Genomic DNA, 18,683 nt, shown 5'->3' on the forward strand with positions numbered 1-18,683 from the left:
CCTGGAAGGAAAAGAGTGAAAAGAAGATGAAAGCAGAAACCAGAGACAACAAAAGGTAGAAAAAAATAATTTTATTTCTATTTTGTCATTAGAATATATCAGATTTGAAATATATATCCTGCTAGAGACATAACTGGGGACTGCAAAGCCCAGGCAGTGCTTCTTTAGCTTCCAGCTGGCTTAGGGCTCTCTCTGACCAGGGGTCACTCACCTTACACTATTCCTGTCATGTGTGACTTCAGTATACTGTTAGCATGATATTTCTGTGTAGCATTCTGTAATAACTTGGCTTGTTCAGTTTTCTTGATAGTAGAGGGTATATATGTGAAGGGGAGGGGAGACAGGGGTTTTGTTGGTCCTTGCTCTGTATATTTGTATATGTAAAATGACAATTGTACAGAATATTGTTTCTTTTTATACTTTAATAAAATACGTTCAATATAAAATCATAACTGCGGCTTGTGCAGATGGGATCAGATGGTTTGCGAGGACCGAGCTCGCGGAGACGGGGCGGAAATGTTTTTTTTTAATTTCAGTCTTAGTAGTTTGCCGGTCCACAAAATAATTATTTTATTTCTGCCAGTCCACGGGTGTAAAAAGGTTGAAGAACACTGCTGTAGATCTTTCTCCAACTCCCTCTGTTTAAAGGAGTCTTAATGAACTATCACAACAGAAAGTGACATGTCCAGAGCAAAACCAGAACAACTGTATAGGCATTGTTGCCCACATTCTATAAATGGCACCTAAAGTTAGGTGGCTAGCTTTTAGACATTTATATTCTGGCTTTGTAAAATTAGTATTTAGATATTTATGCAAATACTGAAATACTAGATTATGCATGCCTAAATCCTAAGCTCCTCTAAAATAAGCACCACAGTCTGGTTTACGTGTTAACAGCCTTTTTGAATATGTACATGGTGCTTAACTCTATAAAGTAGAGAGGGGTGGGGGGTAGTTGGGAGCATGGGGAGAGTTGCTGGGGGGGGGCAATGGCAGGAGGGATAGAGCATCCCTCCTGCTGCAGGGTGGCGGTGGGGGGGGGGGGAGTTAGTAGTGTCATTGGATTGTGCGATGCGGCAGGAGGGAGTGGGCATCTCTCCGGCTGCCAGGGGTGGGTGGCCGGAGGTTGTGCGAGCACGGTGGGAGAGAGTCAGCATCTCTTACGACAAACTTTGCTTCTTTTTTTTAAATATGTGGGTGTATTCTGCACATGTGCTGATCGCTACCACCATCAACTCATCTCAAGTAAATTTAGCGAGCCTACATGAACAGCCGCGAACCTCATTTGCATGCGGGGTCTTTCGAGAATGACTTGCCTTTTTGAAATTGTTACAATAGCAACCTCAGTAGCAACCTGTCAGATTTTACCATTAAGTTTTGAGAATCTTCCCTGAGGTAAATGACTTGATTTTTCCAGTGTTATAAAATGAAAGGGCACCCTGTACTCACTGAGAAAAAGACAGACAATGTTGCAGAACTTGCACTTAGAATATATTGTTTTGATTGGATGTCTTCTCTTGAGCAAAGAAATATCACAGCGCAGCAGCCAGGCTGAACGTATATATCAGTTATGGGTAACTGAAATTAGAGTTCATTACCAGGTTTGTTCTGCTCTGCTCTTTACTGTTTCAGCTTTAAAAGTGCTTGTGTAATTGAGGACTTGGAAAGGTTTTGTATTAAAAATAAACATCTCTCTTAGTCACTCTGAGCATGCTGTGCGATGAAAAGCCAACTCCAGCCAACACTAACTGAGCTTGAGCAGTGACCTTCTTGGTAATCTATCATTTATGCTAGTAATATATACATAAATTGCTGGTTCATCCTTCTACACAACAGTTAAAGCTTTTTAGGGTGCTGAACATGGCTCCCTAAAAAGTTGTTAACCATGATAGTTAATTGAAAAATAATGCACAAGAGGAAACTTGACAAATAGGAGGAAATTAGTCATTAGCTAAGTCAAGTTATTTCCCAGACTTGGACTTCAATATGTATTCCTAGAAGAGATGAGGGACTATGACATGGACATGTAAAAACTTTGAGAGGTATAAAAGTACAAAAAGTCAAATGTTTCCAAAGGAAAGGAAGCTGCAGAATTAGGGGACATGATATGATGCAGCAAGGCGGTAGACTCAATCAGAAGCATGATCAGGAAATACTTTAATGGATAGGTGGTGGTTGGCTGCAGTGTTTTCCAGAAGATAAAATTGATGATGGAATTCAGAAAAGCATGTGCCCAATATTGGTTACATAGTTTAAGCTCCTAACACTGAAGATCAGCTCTAAGCATCTATATTTCCCCCTAAACTCTACAGAGTGTAGGGTAGGAGGTACCCACAGCACTTGTTAGCCCCTGTATTTTTGTAGGGAGACCCTGGGAGTCTTCTTTTAAAAATCATCATACACGGGGATGCTGAAAAGTTCTCAGCACAATCAAGGAAATTATGTAGAGCCATGAAACTTACAAGTTATTCCACATATTCACCCCTAAGTTCAACACACTTGGCACACTATGTATGAACTTTCAGTAACCCTTCCAAAAAAATACTCTGATGTCCGATCACTAAAATACTGCTCCACGGCTCCAATCACCCCAAAATTGTTGCCCTTTCAAACTCTTTTTAAGGTTTGGAAACAGAAAATGGATGGCGCAAGATCTGGTGAATAGGGTGGATGGTCTATGCACTGAAACCCCAAATGCATCAAAACATCCATCGTTTTGGAAGCCTTATGAGCAGGTGCATTGTCTTGAAAAAAAACCCACCCCTCTTTTCCGCAGCTTCCTGAAGGGACACGTATCAAGTCATTAGGCCTTGTTTTCAAGCTGTAAAAGCCAGACCCTGTTTGTCTTTCCTTCTTTGAAAATACTACAAGGACATTTATGTTTGAACAGAGATGTTCTTAAGTGAATTCAATTGTTTTTATAAGCCGTATTTGCAAACAGATTTAGATTAGAAGCTCTGCTGGTTAAGGCATTTTTTGACCCTCTGTGGACTTCAGTCTCCAGATAGAAAAAATGCTGATGTCTTTAAAGTTTCATGTGACCTGTGTCCATATATGGTTTGTGTTTACGTCACATGCTGGCACATGCTGACAAACCTGATTCATATAAAAGATGTGAAACTCATAATAAAATTTGGACATGTTTTGGAAGATGATTTCTGGTCTTTAAGATATGTCCCCAGGTATCTGACTTCCAAATGACAGAGACAGAGAAAGTATGGGGCAGGAATTGGGACCTAATCCTTTTCACTTCCCTCTCCTATTTTTTTCCAATGCCTCCTTTAATTAGCACAGCAAGTTACAGTAGTATTCTGCATTAACTGTTTGGCCCTTTGGAAGACAGTCATTACACCACTTTTCTAATCCCAAAACACTGTGACCATTACCTTTCCTGCTGACTTTTGGATCTTGAATTTCCTTGGCCTTGGAGAACCTGAGTGCTGCCATTGCATGGACTATTGTTTTGTCTCAGGATCACAGTGATGTAATCATGCTTCATCAACAGTAACTACACTTCCCCCTCCCCATTCGCGGTTTCCGCACTCGCGATTTCACATAATCGCAATTTATTTTGGGGGGGAGGGGGGAAAAAAACCAAACCCGTATTTTAGCTTTCCCCTCGGCATCCCGGCCTTACCTGGTGGTCTAGCGGGCTTTCGAGACAGGAACGATCTTCCTACACTCCTGCCCCGTGTAGATCGCCAATAGGAAATGGCTGTGGGGAGTTCCCGTCGTAGTCTCGAAAGACTACGACGGCCCTAGGATTCTTAGGGTTGGGCAGGGGAGAGGTGGGCCCACCTCATTTGGACAGAGACGGGCCTGTCGGCCGGTGTGAGAACTTGTCTGTCTGTCCAACTTGCTCGGTGAGCCTGGGGAGGGAGGGTTCCGGGGAGGGGGTATTGTTGGGGGGGGGACTGGGGAGGGGGGTTGGGGCATTTCGTTGGGAGGGTCAGGGATGGGGGGTTCATTGGGTGGGTCCGGCAGGCAGGATTGGGCACCCTCCTGCTGGCGATCTTTGGGAAAGGGTGGGCGGTCATCTGGCAGGAGTGGTTAGACTCCCTCCTGCCACAATTGTACATGGGGTGGGTGGGCGATCATTGGGCAGGAGGGGTTGGGCTCCCTCCTGTCGCGATCGTACGTGGGGGAAGCGGTCATCAGGCAGGAGGGGTTGGGCTCCCTCCTGCCATGATTGTACAGGGGTGGGGGGACTGACAGCCAAGGCCACTATACTTGTGGCAGGGAGATCCCTTGCCGCGATAAGTATAGTGGCCACATCTACAGTAACCCGATTCTGTAACCGGTGTGTGTAACATGGACATTGGGTTTATTTTGGGTGGGCTTAGGCCTGATTCTGTATAGGACGCTCTTCCCGGGCGTCCTATACAGAATTCGGGCCTAAAGGTTCTGTTTGTTGAGTGCCAAAATATACATTATTACTTCAAGGGTTTTTATGTGAGTGGATCATTTTAAACGTTCTTTTTAGCATTTTCAGCATTGAGTAACCACTGCAGAGATAAGTAAAGACCCACACACACTCCCCTAGTGTTCACTGACCCCCTCACACCCCCACAAAAATCAAAATTAAAAAGTACATACTTGTCTCCAGAACATCAGCACCTGGTATAGGAAAGCCTAGTAGAGCTGCACACAAGTGTCTTAAATAGGCCAGGGGGTGGGCTAGTGATCCATAGAGAGGAGGACCCAGGCCCATAAGCTGCTTTAACCACTACATTTATGGTGAAACATGTGTACCCACCAAAACCCTACTCTACTGCCATAAAGGTGCCATCAGCAGCCATAAGGGCTATTGGGGTTGTAGACAGATGGGTATACTGTTTTTTGCGGGCTCACCATAACCTATAAGGGAGCTCTGGTAAGAAGTTTATCTGGCACCCTTTTTGTTAAGTTCACAGCAGTGCCCTGCAACGTGCCTCACTGTTCTGTTGCCATGTCTGGGTGGCCAGTCCATTACAGGATTGGCCCCTTCCACGTCCAAATGGTCTTGTTCTGGGTGTTTGGAATTTGGACAAAATTTTGGTAAAAAATGTGGTATAAAGATAGATGTCCTGGCTGTCTGGGTGACCCAATAGCAATAGATGATTTTTTCAAAAAAATTGTTTTTAATGATTTGCCTTTCGAAAATGGGCATTTTCCCACTGCCAACTTTGGGTGTCTAGTGCCATATGTCCAAATCAGACTTAGACATATGTTTTGATTATGCCCCTCAAAAAGAATTTTGAAACTTTTTCTTTATCAGCATTTCAAAGACAATTCGCAAGACAAAACTCATGTTACAAGAAACATAAAGACAAACAATATATGAGGAAAATAAGTAAATTTCTTCAAAGTAGACTCAAAGTTTACCCTTCCTTAGATGACAATTAGTGGGGAGTGGTCAAAAAGAAAAAACAAGGAGATTAATAGAAGTCAATTTCAAAAACGAAAAGACCTAATGTGACACCATTCATACTATCATCAGTTAAATCCCAACACTGCTCTCATATGATTTTCTTCAAATCAAGAAAGTCCTTCAGTTGTTCAGGGGAATAAAAAACATATTTAGAAACATAGAAACATAGAAAAAAGCAGCAGAAAAGGGCTATAGCCCACCAAGTCTGCCCATTCCAAGTATCCCCTCCCCTGAATTTACTCCCTTAAAGATCCCACGTGAGTATCCCATTTTCTCTTAAAATCCGTCACGCTGCTGGCCTTTATCACCTGGAGTGGGAGTCTGTTCCAATGATCCACTACTCTTTCGGTGAAGAAGTACTTCCTGGAGTCGCCATGAAACTTCCCTCCCCTGATTTTCAGTGGATGCCCTCTGGTGGTCGAGGGTCCCATGAGCCAGAAAATATCATCTTCTGACTCGATGTGTCCCGTGATGTACTTATATGTTTCAATCATATCTCCCCGTTCTCTTCTTTCCTCAAGTGAGTACAGCCGCAATTTTTTTAATCTTTCTTCATACGTGAGATCCTTGAGCCCCAAGACCATCCTGGTGGCCGTTCGCTGAACCGACTCGATCCTCAGCACGTCCTTTCGGTAGTGTGGTCTCCAAAGCTGAACACAGTACTCCAAGTGAGGCCTCACCATGGCTCTGTACAACGGCATCATAACTTCAGGTCTCCTGCTGACGAAACCTCTGCGGATACACCCCATCATTTGTCTTGCCCTGGAGGAAGCCTTCTCCACTTGATTAGCAACCTTCATGTCCTCACTAATGATCACCCCTAGGTCGCGTTCCGCCGTGGTCCTAACCAAGGTCTCACCATTTAGTACATAAGTTCTACGCGGGTTTCTCTTACCCAGATGCATTATCTTGCATTTTTTAGCATTGAAGCCTAGCTGCCAAGTAGTTGACCATTGTTCCAGCAACAGTAGGTCGTGTGTCATATTATCAGGTAATAAGCTTTTGCCTACTATGTTGCAAAGTTTGGCGTCGTCGGCGAACAGTGATATCCTTCCTCTAAGTCCTTGCGTCATATCTCTTATGAATAAGTTAAATAGAATCGGGCCCAGGACCGAGCCCTGCGGCACTCCACTGATCACGTCCGATGCTTCGGATGGGGTACCGTTCACCACCACCTTCTGAAGTCTACCGCTCAGCCAATCCCCAACCCATGTAGTTAGAGTGTCTCCTAATCCTATCGATTTCAGCTTGTTCAGTAATCTTCGATGAGGGACGCTATCAAATGCTTTACTGAAGTCCAAATATACCACGTCCAGTGACTCTCCGGCGTCCAGTTGTCTAGTAACCCAGTCAAAAAAGCTAATCAGATTAGATTGGCAGGATCTGCCCTGGGTGAACCCGTGTTGGTGTGGATCACGCAGTTTTTCTTCGTCTAGGATTGTGTCAAGATTCTGTTTGATCAGTATTTCCATGAGTTTACACACTATAGACGTGAGACTCACTGGTCTGTAGTTTGCTGTCTCTGTCCTGCAGCCCTTTTTGTGGAGTGGGATTACGTTGGCGGTTTTCCAGTCCAAGGGGACCCTTCCTGTGCTTAGGGAAAGATTGAAAAGAACAGATAATGGTTCTGCCAGGACTTCCCTTAACTCCCTGAGCATTCTGGGGTGTAGGTTATCCGGTCCCATGGCTTTGTTTACCTTGAGTCTTGATAGTTCGTCATAGACGCTACTGGGCGTAAATTCAAAATCTTGAAACGGGTCTTTCTGGTTATCTCCCGTCTGCAGCTGTGGACCAGCTCCCGGCGCTTCGCGGGTAAACACTGAACAGAAGTATTTGTTTAGTAGTTCTGCCTTCTCAGAATCTGATTCCGCAAAGTTACCGTCTGATTGCTTCAGGCATACTATCCCATCTTTGTTTCTTTTCCTGTCACTAATATAGCTGAAGAAAGATTTATCCCCTTTCTTAATTTTCCGTGCTAGCTCTTCCTCCATTCGGAGTTTGGCTTCTCTGACTGCTGTTTTGACAGCTTTAGATCTGTCTAGATAGTCCTCTTTCGCCCCATCTCTGCCTAAATGTTTGTAGGTGATAAATGCGTCCTTTTTCTGTTTAACTAGGTCTGAAATTTCTTTACTGAACCATTGGGGTCTTTTGTTTCTCCTGCGTTTACTTACTGTCTTTATGTATCGGTCTGTTGCTTCGTGTAGGATGGACTTCAGAGACGACCACATATCCTCCACATTGTCAGATATTGCTTGTTTATGTAGCTCCTGATGGACAAAATCTCCCATGCGGTTGAAGTCTGTGCCTCTAAAGTTGAGAACCCTTGTTGCTGTGTTTGTCTTAGGGAAACCTTTCTTGAGGTTGAGCCATACCATATTATGGTCGCTGGAGGCCAGTGTGTCTCCTACTGAGACTTCCGTGACGCTATCTCCGTTGGTGAGAACTAGGTCTAGTAACGCCTGGTCCCTGGTGGGCTCCAATACCAATTGCTTGAGACGTGCACCCTTTATGGAGGTTAATATTCTTTTGCTGCTACCCGTAGTCGCGGAGAGTGTGTTCCAATCTGCATCTGGCATGTTGAAGTCTCCTAGCATTACTGTGTCCCCGCGCAGTGTGATGTTCTCTATGTCCTTGATTAATTCCATGTCTTTGTCCTCCTGTTGCCTGCGAGGTCTATATATCACCCCAAGGTATAGGCATTTTTCATTCCCTCTGGCCAGGTTCACCCAGAGGGATTCCCCGGTGTATCTAACATCTGTGATTCTGGTGGTTTTGATGCTTTCCTTAGTGTATAGCGCTACTCCTCCTCCCAATTTACCCTCTTGGTTGCAACGAAGTAGGTTGTACCCTGGTATAACCATATCCCACCCATGCGATTCCGTGAACCAGGTTTCGGATATCGCTATCACTTCAAGATCGGCGTTTGTTATCTCAGTCTCTAATGCTAGAATTTTATTGCCCAAGCTGTGTGCATTAACATACATAGCCCTCCATATCTGTGAAGAGATTCCTTTACGAGCTAGTGTGGCTCCTAAATTATCAGTGATATTTCTCCCTGAATTATTGTGGATATCATTGGTACTTACCTTAGACTTGGTAGTGTGAGTGCGACTTGCCTCCTCAGGGTGGTTTCTTACTGCTCTAGGATATAAGTATGTACCCTCCCCCAACTTACCTAGTTTAAAGCCCTATGGAGTAGGCGGGCCAATCGATGTCCAAATACGTTTCTACCTCTTCTGGTTAGGTGGAGTCCGTCTGGTCCTTGTAGTCCCTGGAGTGTCTCGCCGTGGTTTAGGAATCCAAAGTTCATTTCTATGCACCATTCTCGGAGCCATTCGTTAGTCCGTTGAATACGCTCTTCTCTAGCTCTGCCTTTGTTTCTTACTGGAAGAATTGATGAAAAGACCACCTGTGCTCCTATCTGCTTCAACTTCTTTCCCAGCGCTCCAAAATCTCTGGGGATGTTCTCTGTGGCATTCCTAGCAGTGTCGTTTGTGCCTACATGGATGAGAAACATGGGAAAATGATCATTAGGTTTTAGAATTTTGTCTAGGCTAGTGGTAATATCCTGGATCCTGGCTCCAGGGAGACAGCAGACCTCTCTTGACTGCAAATTAGGCCTGCAAATTGGTCCCTCGGTGCCCCTTAGCATGGAGTCACCAATGACTACCACTCTTCGTTCCTTCTGAGGGGGCCGGTCTGCGTGCTCTGGATTTGACGTTGTGAGCTGGGTATCCTCATGAGTCCCTTCTGCTATTTCCTCGGTGGTTCCATCCTGTAAGATCTGAAATCTATTTCTGAGAGTTAGCTGTGGTATTGATGAACGGCTATCCTGTTGAAGAGAAAGAGAAAAAGAAGAAGAAGAAGAGAGTGAGAATGAGGTGGGTTTACTTCGCTTGCCCGTAGAGGATGTTACTAGTTGCCAGGGGCCAGCATTTCCAATCATCTCCTTTACTCCAATCGTTGTGTTAAGTGCTGTAGGTTTGGGCGTGTCGAGGGTGGACCTGTCGTGGGTTCTCTCTGTGATGTGTGACAGTTCCAGGATGGCGTCGTCGATGAAGGCCTCGTCATCCCTGATGCTCCTCAGGCGCTTTACCTCCTCCCTGAGGCTCAGTAGTTCCTGCAAGATATCCTCGCCTAAGTTTCCTAGCTCCTCTGTCTGCGTAGAGACTGTAGTGCACTTTGGGAGGGGGGGGGAAGGTCTCGGTCTGCACTGAGACCTCTGCCCTCTGATCCATGTCGCCCTCTGCCTTTTGTGTACAGACCTTGACCATCCCCTGGGTCCCTCCGGATGCTGGAGTGTCGATCTTGATAGTAGCTTTGGTACTCCGTGTCCTCCCTGCCATTTCCAAGTTAGAGGGATTTATTTCTGTAAAGAGAAAGGTTTAGATGTCAGAGAGTATGCAAGTTAGAGAGATTTATTTCTGTATAGAGAAAGGTTGAGATGTCAGAGAGTATGCAAGGAGAAAGAGGAAGATAGAGATACTAGAGAGTTTGTGAGTGTGTTTGATTGTATATGAGAATGAAAAGTTTAGATTAGGCCTTGTACAAGGCCCTTCTCAAGGCTCTTCGCAAAGGCGCTCGTCCGTTGGCTCGTCCCCTTTTATGGGGGGAGTTTGGCTGGTGACGTCAGGGGTGGGCGGAGTTAGCTCTCGCCTCTTCCCCTGCTAGCACCGCCTTCTGTGCTCCTCTCTCTGCTTCTTCCTGCTAGCACACTCTCCGCTCACTGTTCTGCCATGTGCTGCCATGTCCTGCATATCGAACCAGGCATTTACACGGATATGCCAGCAAAAAAAGTTGCTCCTATATTAATGATCTCTTGTCTTAAAGATAGAAACATTCTTCTCTGTTCATGTGTAGTCTTTGCAACATCTGGATAAACCCGTTTTTTGACCCCCAAAGGGGCTAGGAGAGTTTTTAAAGTAAAATTTTAAGACCATATTCATATCTTATTGTAAAACAAATGATACTAATAACGTTACTCTCTCATTAGCATCCTCTATGGATTGTTCTAGATCAGTGGTTCCCAAACCTGTCCTGGGGGGACCCCAGCCAGTCAGGTTTTCAAGATATCCCTAATGAATATGCATGAGAGAGATTTGCATATAATGGAAGTGACAGGTATGCAAATCTCTCTCATGCATATTCATTAGGGATATCTTGAAAACCTGACTGGCTGGGGGTCCCCCAGGACAGGTTTGGGAACCACTGTTCTAGATTAAAAGATATATTGAAGTCAATCTGTGTCTCTCCTTTGTTTTCCCCACCAACTCCTTGAGCTACATTCTTGGTAAGTAAATAATATATTTTATTTATTGAAGGTACAGAATTAGAAGAAAGTTTTAAAATTTCTACCAAATATCTCTTAAAGAGGTCAATAGGTAACATCCTTGGAGTCTTGGGGAAGTTCAACAGAGAGAGATTCAAACGTTTATTGAAATTTACCATCTGTTCAAGTTTCTTATGTATTATCAGATTATCTTTTATCATTGAAATCTTAAATTGCTGGAGATGATGAACTTCTTCCTGCACTTGCCTGACCCAACCTGTAAGATCTTCTTTTACAGATTCTACAGTCTTAGTTAAATTTTCTACCTTCTTAGCCATAGTTGTTACCTCTTCAACTGATTTAGAGTTTGTAGAATCCAAACGCTGAAGGACTTGCCAGATAGTAGTCAGAGACACCTCCGTGGGAGTAAACTTCTACTCCTATGTTCTGATTCCTCAGGAGTTCTAACACTGATGTGGTGCCCTCGCTGGGAGTCCCATTCACAGCACTTCCGGCTATAAGTGTCTCCTCTACCAACGCTGCAACACTTGCTGGACACAGAGGACTGTTGGGGTCCGGAGGGAACAAAAACCTCAAACCCTCGAGAGGGAAGTGTTCCTTCACCTTTCCTCATAACGAGGATAACATCTCCAGTCTCTGATGAATGGGCTGCTGTTATGAAATGGTCTCTCGTCTGCTGCGCAAAGGAGGAAAAGAGAACGGCAAAGGGAACAGTCCTCACCAGCATCAAAGAAAAAAGTAAAACAGCCAGCAGTCTCTCCAGCCTTCCTCCCGGCAGATTCCATTTTAAAACTTTTTTATTTCAAACATTTCTTATAATATTCTTTTGTTTTCAATTGATATTTAAGAGATACCTGATATGTTTAATGAGCTTCTCAATTCCTCATGTTTTTTACATTTTGATGTTATTTCTTTCCACGGTGAGTCACGCTGAATGGCCTGCACTGCTCCCGACGCTCAAAGAATTCCTATGAGCATCGGGAGCAGCGTGGGCCATTCAGCGCAGCTCTCTGCACTAAAAACTGCTAGCGCAGTTTAATAGAAGAGGCCTCTAGTTTTGGCCATTGTAATCTGCTTTGAACCATTTTGTTAAATATTGTAGAATATAAAAGACTATGAGGCTCATTGTATAAGGCTCATTGCATATTGTATATTATATAAGGTTCATTGCATATTGTAGAATATAAGAGCCTATGAGGCTCATTTTCAAATAAAAATGCCCAAAATTGGACATTTGGATGTTTTTCTCATCAAACCTTCCAAATTGTTATTTTCAAAACCCATTTGGTAGATGGATTTCTATGTTGTTTATCTTAAGACAGCATATTGGAGATGTGGTTTGGGCAGGCTTATGATTTGGACATTTTTCTGCAATAATGGAACATTGTAGAATATGTTCAGGGCACAGTTTGAACTGAGACCTGTTTTAATAATAAGTGCCAAAAAGTTACCCAAACCGACTAAATGACTACTGCAGGGATGAAGGCATGAACTCTCCACACTCCCACAATCATTACTGACCCCCTTCCTACCCCCAAATATGTGAATGAAACAGTACATACCTGTCTGTATGACAGCTTCAGATATTATAGCCAGAGTCCTATTAAAGCAGCAAGCAGGCTCCTGGAGTAGCCTGGTGGGCAGTGCAGTGAACTATAGAGATGGGACCAGGCTCCTTATCCCATTCTAACTACTACACTTACAGTGGAATATGTGAGTCTTCCAAAATCTACCCAGATCCCACTGTACCTACATATAGGTGACACCTGCAGGCATAAGGCTTTTGGTGTGGTGTTCAATTGGGTCTAGTAGTTTTTGAGTGGGTTTGGGAGGATTTCCTATATACTATAAGGGGGTTATGTAATGTGAAGTTAAGACCATAAGAATTGCCGCTGCTGGGTCAGACCAGTGGTCCTTCGTGCCCAGCAGTCCGCTCCTGCGGCGGCCCATAGGTCAAAGACCAGTGCCCTAACTGAGACTAGCCTTACTTGCGTACGTTCTGGTTCAGCAGGAACTTGTTTAATTAACTTTGTCTTGAATCCCTGGAGGATGTTATCACCTATAACAGACTCTGGAAGAGAGTTCCAGTTTGCCACCACTATCTGGGTGAAGAACTTCCTTACGTTTGTACGGAATCTATCCCCTTTTAACTTTAGAGAGTGCCCTCTTGTTCTCTCTACCTTGGAGAGAGTGAACAACCTGTCTTTATCTACTAAGTCTATTCCCTTCATTATCTTGAATATTTCGATCATGTCCCCTCTCAGTCTCCTCTTTTCAAGGGAGAAGAGGCCCAGTTTCTCTAATCTCTCCCTAAACGGCAGCTCCTCTAGTCCTTTAACCATTTTAGTCGCTCTTCTCTGGACCCTTTCGAGTAGTACCGTGTCCTTCTTCATGTATGGTGACCAGTGCTGGACGCATTATTCCAGGTGGGGGCATACCATGGCCCAGTACAGTGGCATGATAACCTTCTCCGATCTGCTCATGATCCCATTCTTAATCATTCCTAGCATTCTGTTTGCCCTTTTCGCCGCCACCATGCATTGCGCTGACGGCTTCATCGACTTGTCGACCAGTACTCCCAGGTCTCTTTCCTGGGGGGGTCTCTTCAAGTACCGCACCAGCCATCCTGTATTTGTGAATAAGATTTTTGTTACCGACATGCATCACCTTACACTTACCTATGTTAAACCTCATTTGCCATGTGGCGGCCCATTTCTCGGGCATGTGTATGTCACATTGCAGGTCTTCATAATCCTTCTGCGTCTTCACCACTATGAATAACTTCGTATCGTCTGCAAATTTAATCACTTCGCTCGTCGTACTAGTTTTCAGGTCATTTATAAATAGGTTTAAGGGCACGGGCCCAAGCACTGAACCCTGCAGCACTCCACTCATGACGCTTTTCCAGTCCGAGTATTGTCCATTTACGCCCACTCTCTGTTTCCTATCCGCTAACCAGTTTTTAATCTACATGAGGATTTTGCCCTCGATTCCATGGCTCACAATTTTTCGAAGTACTCGTTCATGCAGGACCTTGTCAAACGCCTTCTGAAAATCCAGATATACAATGTCGACTGGCTAGCCTATGTCTATCTGCCTGTTTACTCCCTTGAAGAAGTGCAACAAGTTCATCAAGCAAGATCTTCCCTTGCTGAAGCCGTGCTGGCTGGTCCTCATCAGCTCGTGTCCATCAAGGTGATCAATGATGCGGTCCTTTATCAGCGCTTCTACCATCTTTCCCAGTATCGAGGTTAGATTCACTGGTCTGTAGTTTCCCGGATCTCCACTCGAACCTTTCTTGAAGATCGGCGTGACATTCGCCACTTTCCAGTCTTCCGGAATCCTTTCCGATTTGATCAACAGATTGGCTATTAGTTGTAAAAATTCAGCTATAGCCCCTTTCAGTTCCTTGATCACCCTCAGATGGATGCCATCCAGTCCCGGGGATTTATCATTTTTAAACTTATCAATCTGCCTGCATACCTCTTCTAGACTGACTATCATCCCTGTCAGTTTCCTATCCTCATTTCCTGCGTATAGCCTGTCATCTTCCGGTATGTTGCGTATATCCTCTTCGGTAAAGACAGACGCAAAAAATGTGTTCAGTTTGTCGGCGATGGCTTTGTCCCCCTTTAGCGCTTCCTTTATTCCATGGTCATCCAAGAGCTCCACCGCTTCCTTTGCCGGTCGTTTCCCCTTAACACATCGAAAGAACGGCTTGAAGTTTTTCATCTCCTTGGCTATTTTTTCCTCATAGTCTTTTTTGGCCCTTCTTACTGCCTTGTGGCACCTGCTTTGATGTTGTTTGTGCTTTTTCCAGTTTTAGTCCGTTTTTGACCTTTTCCATTCCTTAAACAAGTCTTCTTGTCTCTGATCGCTTCCTTCACTGCTACAGTGAGCCATGCCGGTTCCCTGTTCTTTTTCTTCTTCGATCCCTTGGTGATACGCGGTATATATAGATTTTGTGCCTCGGTGACCATGTTCTTAAAAAGGGACCTTGCTTGCTTCAGCATTTTTACAGTGCTTATCCTCTTCTTAATATTCTTCCCCACCATGAGTCTCATCCCTTCGTAATCCCCTTTTCGGAAGTTTAGTGCCGTGGCCGACATTCTGGTCCGATGTTTTGCCCCTGTGTCCAGGTTGAAGCGGATCATATTGTGATCACTGCTTCCTAGCGTCCCTTCTACTTCTACACCTTGAAGTGCCCCCTAGGATGCCCCACTTCTCTGCTGGGATGTCTGTTTGGCCAGTCTACTAAAAATGCTGGCCCTTCCTATATCCCAAGGGCTTGCTTTGTGCAATTTTATTTTGTACTTTTTGTTCTCTAAAATATTTCAAAAGGATCTACACACTGTGTACAAACCCATCTGAAATTTTTGAAATGAAAAGATGGACATTTTGCTTTTTTGAAAATGGTCATGTTCAATACTGGATGTTTTTGCGTGTTCTGCAAGATGTCTACACTCTGATTTAGACGTCATATTGAAAATGCCCTTCCACATTGTATTGTATAAGCTTTCTCTTTTGGATAATTTGATGAAATCTGTTCCTTTAAATTTAAAAGCTTTCAGATTCAAATTTGAGATCTATGTTCAGATAGTCAAGAAGAATGCATATGGGATTTGTAATTGCTAGCTGCCAAATAAAATGTTAAGTGACTCATGCTATGAGGGATCTTCAAAAAGTTTCTACACTTATGTTTTTACACACTATTTATTAAATATCTCAAAATCAAGTTACATCACTACCTGCAAGTTGGGCCGGCTTGCCTGACTGACTAGTCACTTGACATTCTACGACATGCCCTCTTACCACTTCTCCTGCCCCCAACCATTTCCTGTGAAAATATGAAAGTGCGGAAACTTTTTGAAGAACCCTTGTACAAGAGGTTCTCTACTGAAAATATACAAGTTAATATTTCCTATAGTGAATAATTGATGAGGGATCTTTGTGTTTGCAGATTCTTTGAATACATCTACCTTTATCAGGAGGAAGTGATGTTCCAAATTGAGCAAGTTACAAAGTTGTGCTCCAAACTCACTCTGAATGAACCGTGGGACCCTTATGATATTCCCGACAATTCAACATATGAAGATCAGTACTATATAGGGGGACCAGAAGACCAAATCTTTGTGCAAGAATGGTCTGACAGAAAACCTGCCAGAAAATGTATGTAGCACTTGTTTTGCTTAACTCTATAGCTGTGCAGTATTTACTTAAAGCTAAAGCTTTATCTAAAAAAAAAATTAAAAAAAATGAATTGCATGGAAATTGGTAAGTCCCCAGGTCCAAATGCATTTCATGTTGGGGTTCTTAACCTTAAAAACTAACTCACTACAGGTTAATGTACAAATTGAATGGTATACATTTCACTTGGTACTTATTCATAGCTCTAGCAGAGATTGAAACTTAAGATCCTAAATGCTAGCAGAAATTTCAACAGGTTTGGAAGCCTTTGTGGACAGTCATGGTTTACAACAACAACAATTTATTATTTCTATAGCACTACCAGGCGCACGCAGTGCTGTATAATGTACATGCAAGAGACAGTCCCTGCTCAGAAGAGTTTACAATCTAATTATGACAGAGACACACAGAAGGGGCTAAAAGGTGGTATGGGACTATTAGGGGAATAACAGACAGATGTGTTGGCTGGGTCAGTGTTTAAATGCAGCTTCAAATAAGTAGGATTTTAGTCTGGCTTTGAATACTGCCAGAGGCAGAGCCTGATGTAGCAAGCCAAGCTTGTGATGCAGCAAGGTAGAAGGGATGGAGACATGAATTGGTGGTAGTGGAAAAGGATACAGAGAGGAAGGACTTGTCTGACGAGCTGAGTTCCCGGAGGGGGGTAAAGGGGGTAACAAGAGATGAGAGATACTGAGGAGCTACAGAGTGAGTACAATTGAACATCAGTAAGAGGAGTTTGGATCGTATGCAGAGACAGACTGGGAGCCAGTGAAGTGACCTGAGGAGAGGAGTAATGTGGGTATAATGACCCTGGCGGAATACAAGGCATGCAACAGCGTTCTGAACAGATTGAAACATAGAAACATAGAAAAAAGCGGCAGAAAAGGGCTATAGCCCATCAAGTCTGCCCATTCCAAGTACCCCCCCCTGAATTTACTCCCTTAAAGATCCCACATGAGTATCCCATTTTTTCTTAAAATCCGTCACGCTGCTGGCCGTTATCACCTGGAGTGGGAGTCTGTTCCAATGATCTACAACTCTTTCGGTGAAGAAGTACTTCCTGGCATAGTGGTAGACTGGTGAGAAGCACATTGCAATAATCCAGACAAGAGGTGACGAGAGCGTAGATGAGGGTTTGGCAGCATGCACAGAAAGGAAAGGACAGATTTTAGCAATATTATAAAGAAATGACAAGTTTTGGTAGTCTGTTGGATATGAGAGGAGAAGGAGAGTGATAAGTCAAAAATGACCCCGAGGTTGTGAGCCGATGAGACAGGGAGGGTGAGGATGTCATCCATTGCTATAGAGAATTGGGGAAGGGAAGAGGCAGGTTTAGGAGGAAAGATAAGGAGTTCAGTCTTGGACGTGTTTAATTTTAGATGGCAACGAGACATTCAGGTCAGAAAGGCAGGCTGAGGCTCAGGCCTGGATTCCCGTAGAAATTTCAGGTGTGGAGAGGTAGATCAGTGCGAGTCATCAGCATAGAGGTGGTACTGGAAACTGAGGGATGAAATTAAAGCTTAGAGAGAAGTGTAGATGGAGAAAAGAAGAGGTCCCAGGACAGATCGCTGAGGTACGACCAATAGTGGATAGGCAGCGGAGGAGGATCCTCCAGAGCTTACCCTAAATGTGCGACAGGAAAGATAGGAGGAAAACCATGAAATAACAGAGCCCTAAAACCCAAGCATGAACAGCGTTTCAATGAGTAGGTGGGGATCTATGGTATAAAATGCCGCAGATAGATCAAGGAGGATGAGAATGGAATAGAGTCCTTTGGATTTGGCCAGGAGCAGGCCATTGGAGACTTTAGCAAGGGCAGTTTCCTTGGAGTGAAGGGGGCATAAGCCAGATTCACTGCACAGAAACTGCCCTTGATAAAGTCTTCAGTGACCTGCTCCTGGCCAAATCCAAAGGACTCTAACTGGATTCTCAGCTGTTGTTAATGTTGCGTCCTCTACTTTCTTAGCTGTTCATTCCTGGGACCTGGATAAGAATCCACTGAGTTCCGGGGATTATATCTATAGTTGAATAATCTTATGGTTTATTTTGAGGGGAGGGGTTTTATTAGGGGTTGGGTGGATGTGAGATTGGAGGGTGGTAGTTTGTATTTGTTAAAAATAAATTTTGTTTCTGTGTCCTCTTACTTATAAGAACATAAGAATTGCCGCTGCTGGGTCAGACCAGTGGTCCATCGTGCCCAGCAGTCTGCTCACACGGTGGCCCTTTGGTCAAAGATCAGTGCTCTAAATGGGTCCAGTCTCAAATGCGTACGTTCCGGTTTAGTTGAAACTTGTCCAACTTTGTCTTGAATCCCTCGAGGATGTTTTCCTCTATAACATACTCCGGAAGAGCATTCCAGTTTTCTACCACTCTCTGGGTGACGAAGAACTTCCTTATGTTTGTAAAGAATCTATCCTCTTTTAACCTTAGATAGTGCCCTCTCGTTCTCCCTACCTTGGAGAGGGTGAACAACCTGTCTTTATCTACTAAGTCTATTCCCTTCAGTATTTTGAATGTTTCGATCATGTCCTCTCTCAGTCTCCTCTTTTCAAGGGAGAAATGGCCCAGTTTCTCCAATCTCTCATTGTACGACAGCTCCTCCAGCCCTTTAATCATTTTAGTCGCTCTTCTCTTTACCCTTTTGAGTAGCACCGTGTCCTTCTTCATGTACAGCGACCAGTGCTGGATGCAGTACTCCAGGTAAGGGCGCACCATGGCCGGTACAGCGGCATGATAACCTTCTCCGATCTGTTCGTGATCCCCTTCTTCATCGATTTGTCGATCAGAACTCCCAAG

General features: G+C 44.0%; 1 protein-coding gene across 1 annotated transcript in view; it reads left to right on the top strand.

Moving 5' to 3' along the window:
* The window catches only part of EPDR1 (ependymin related 1), a 54,623-nt gene that overhangs the window by 27,469 nt on the left and 8,471 nt on the right, over window positions 1–18,683 (top strand). The window contains exon 2 of the mRNA XM_033930239.1: window positions 15,661–15,869. Coding sequence (XP_033786130.1) covers window positions 15,661–15,869 — 209 coding nt within the window. The remainder of the gene's footprint in view (window positions 1–15,660; window positions 15,870–18,683) is intronic.

The sequence above is a fragment of the Geotrypetes seraphini genome, chromosome 2 (genome assembly GCF_902459505.1).
Source record: "Geotrypetes seraphini chromosome 2, aGeoSer1.1, whole genome shotgun sequence".
Taxonomy (NCBI): domain Eukaryota; kingdom Metazoa; phylum Chordata; class Amphibia; order Gymnophiona; family Dermophiidae; genus Geotrypetes; species Geotrypetes seraphini.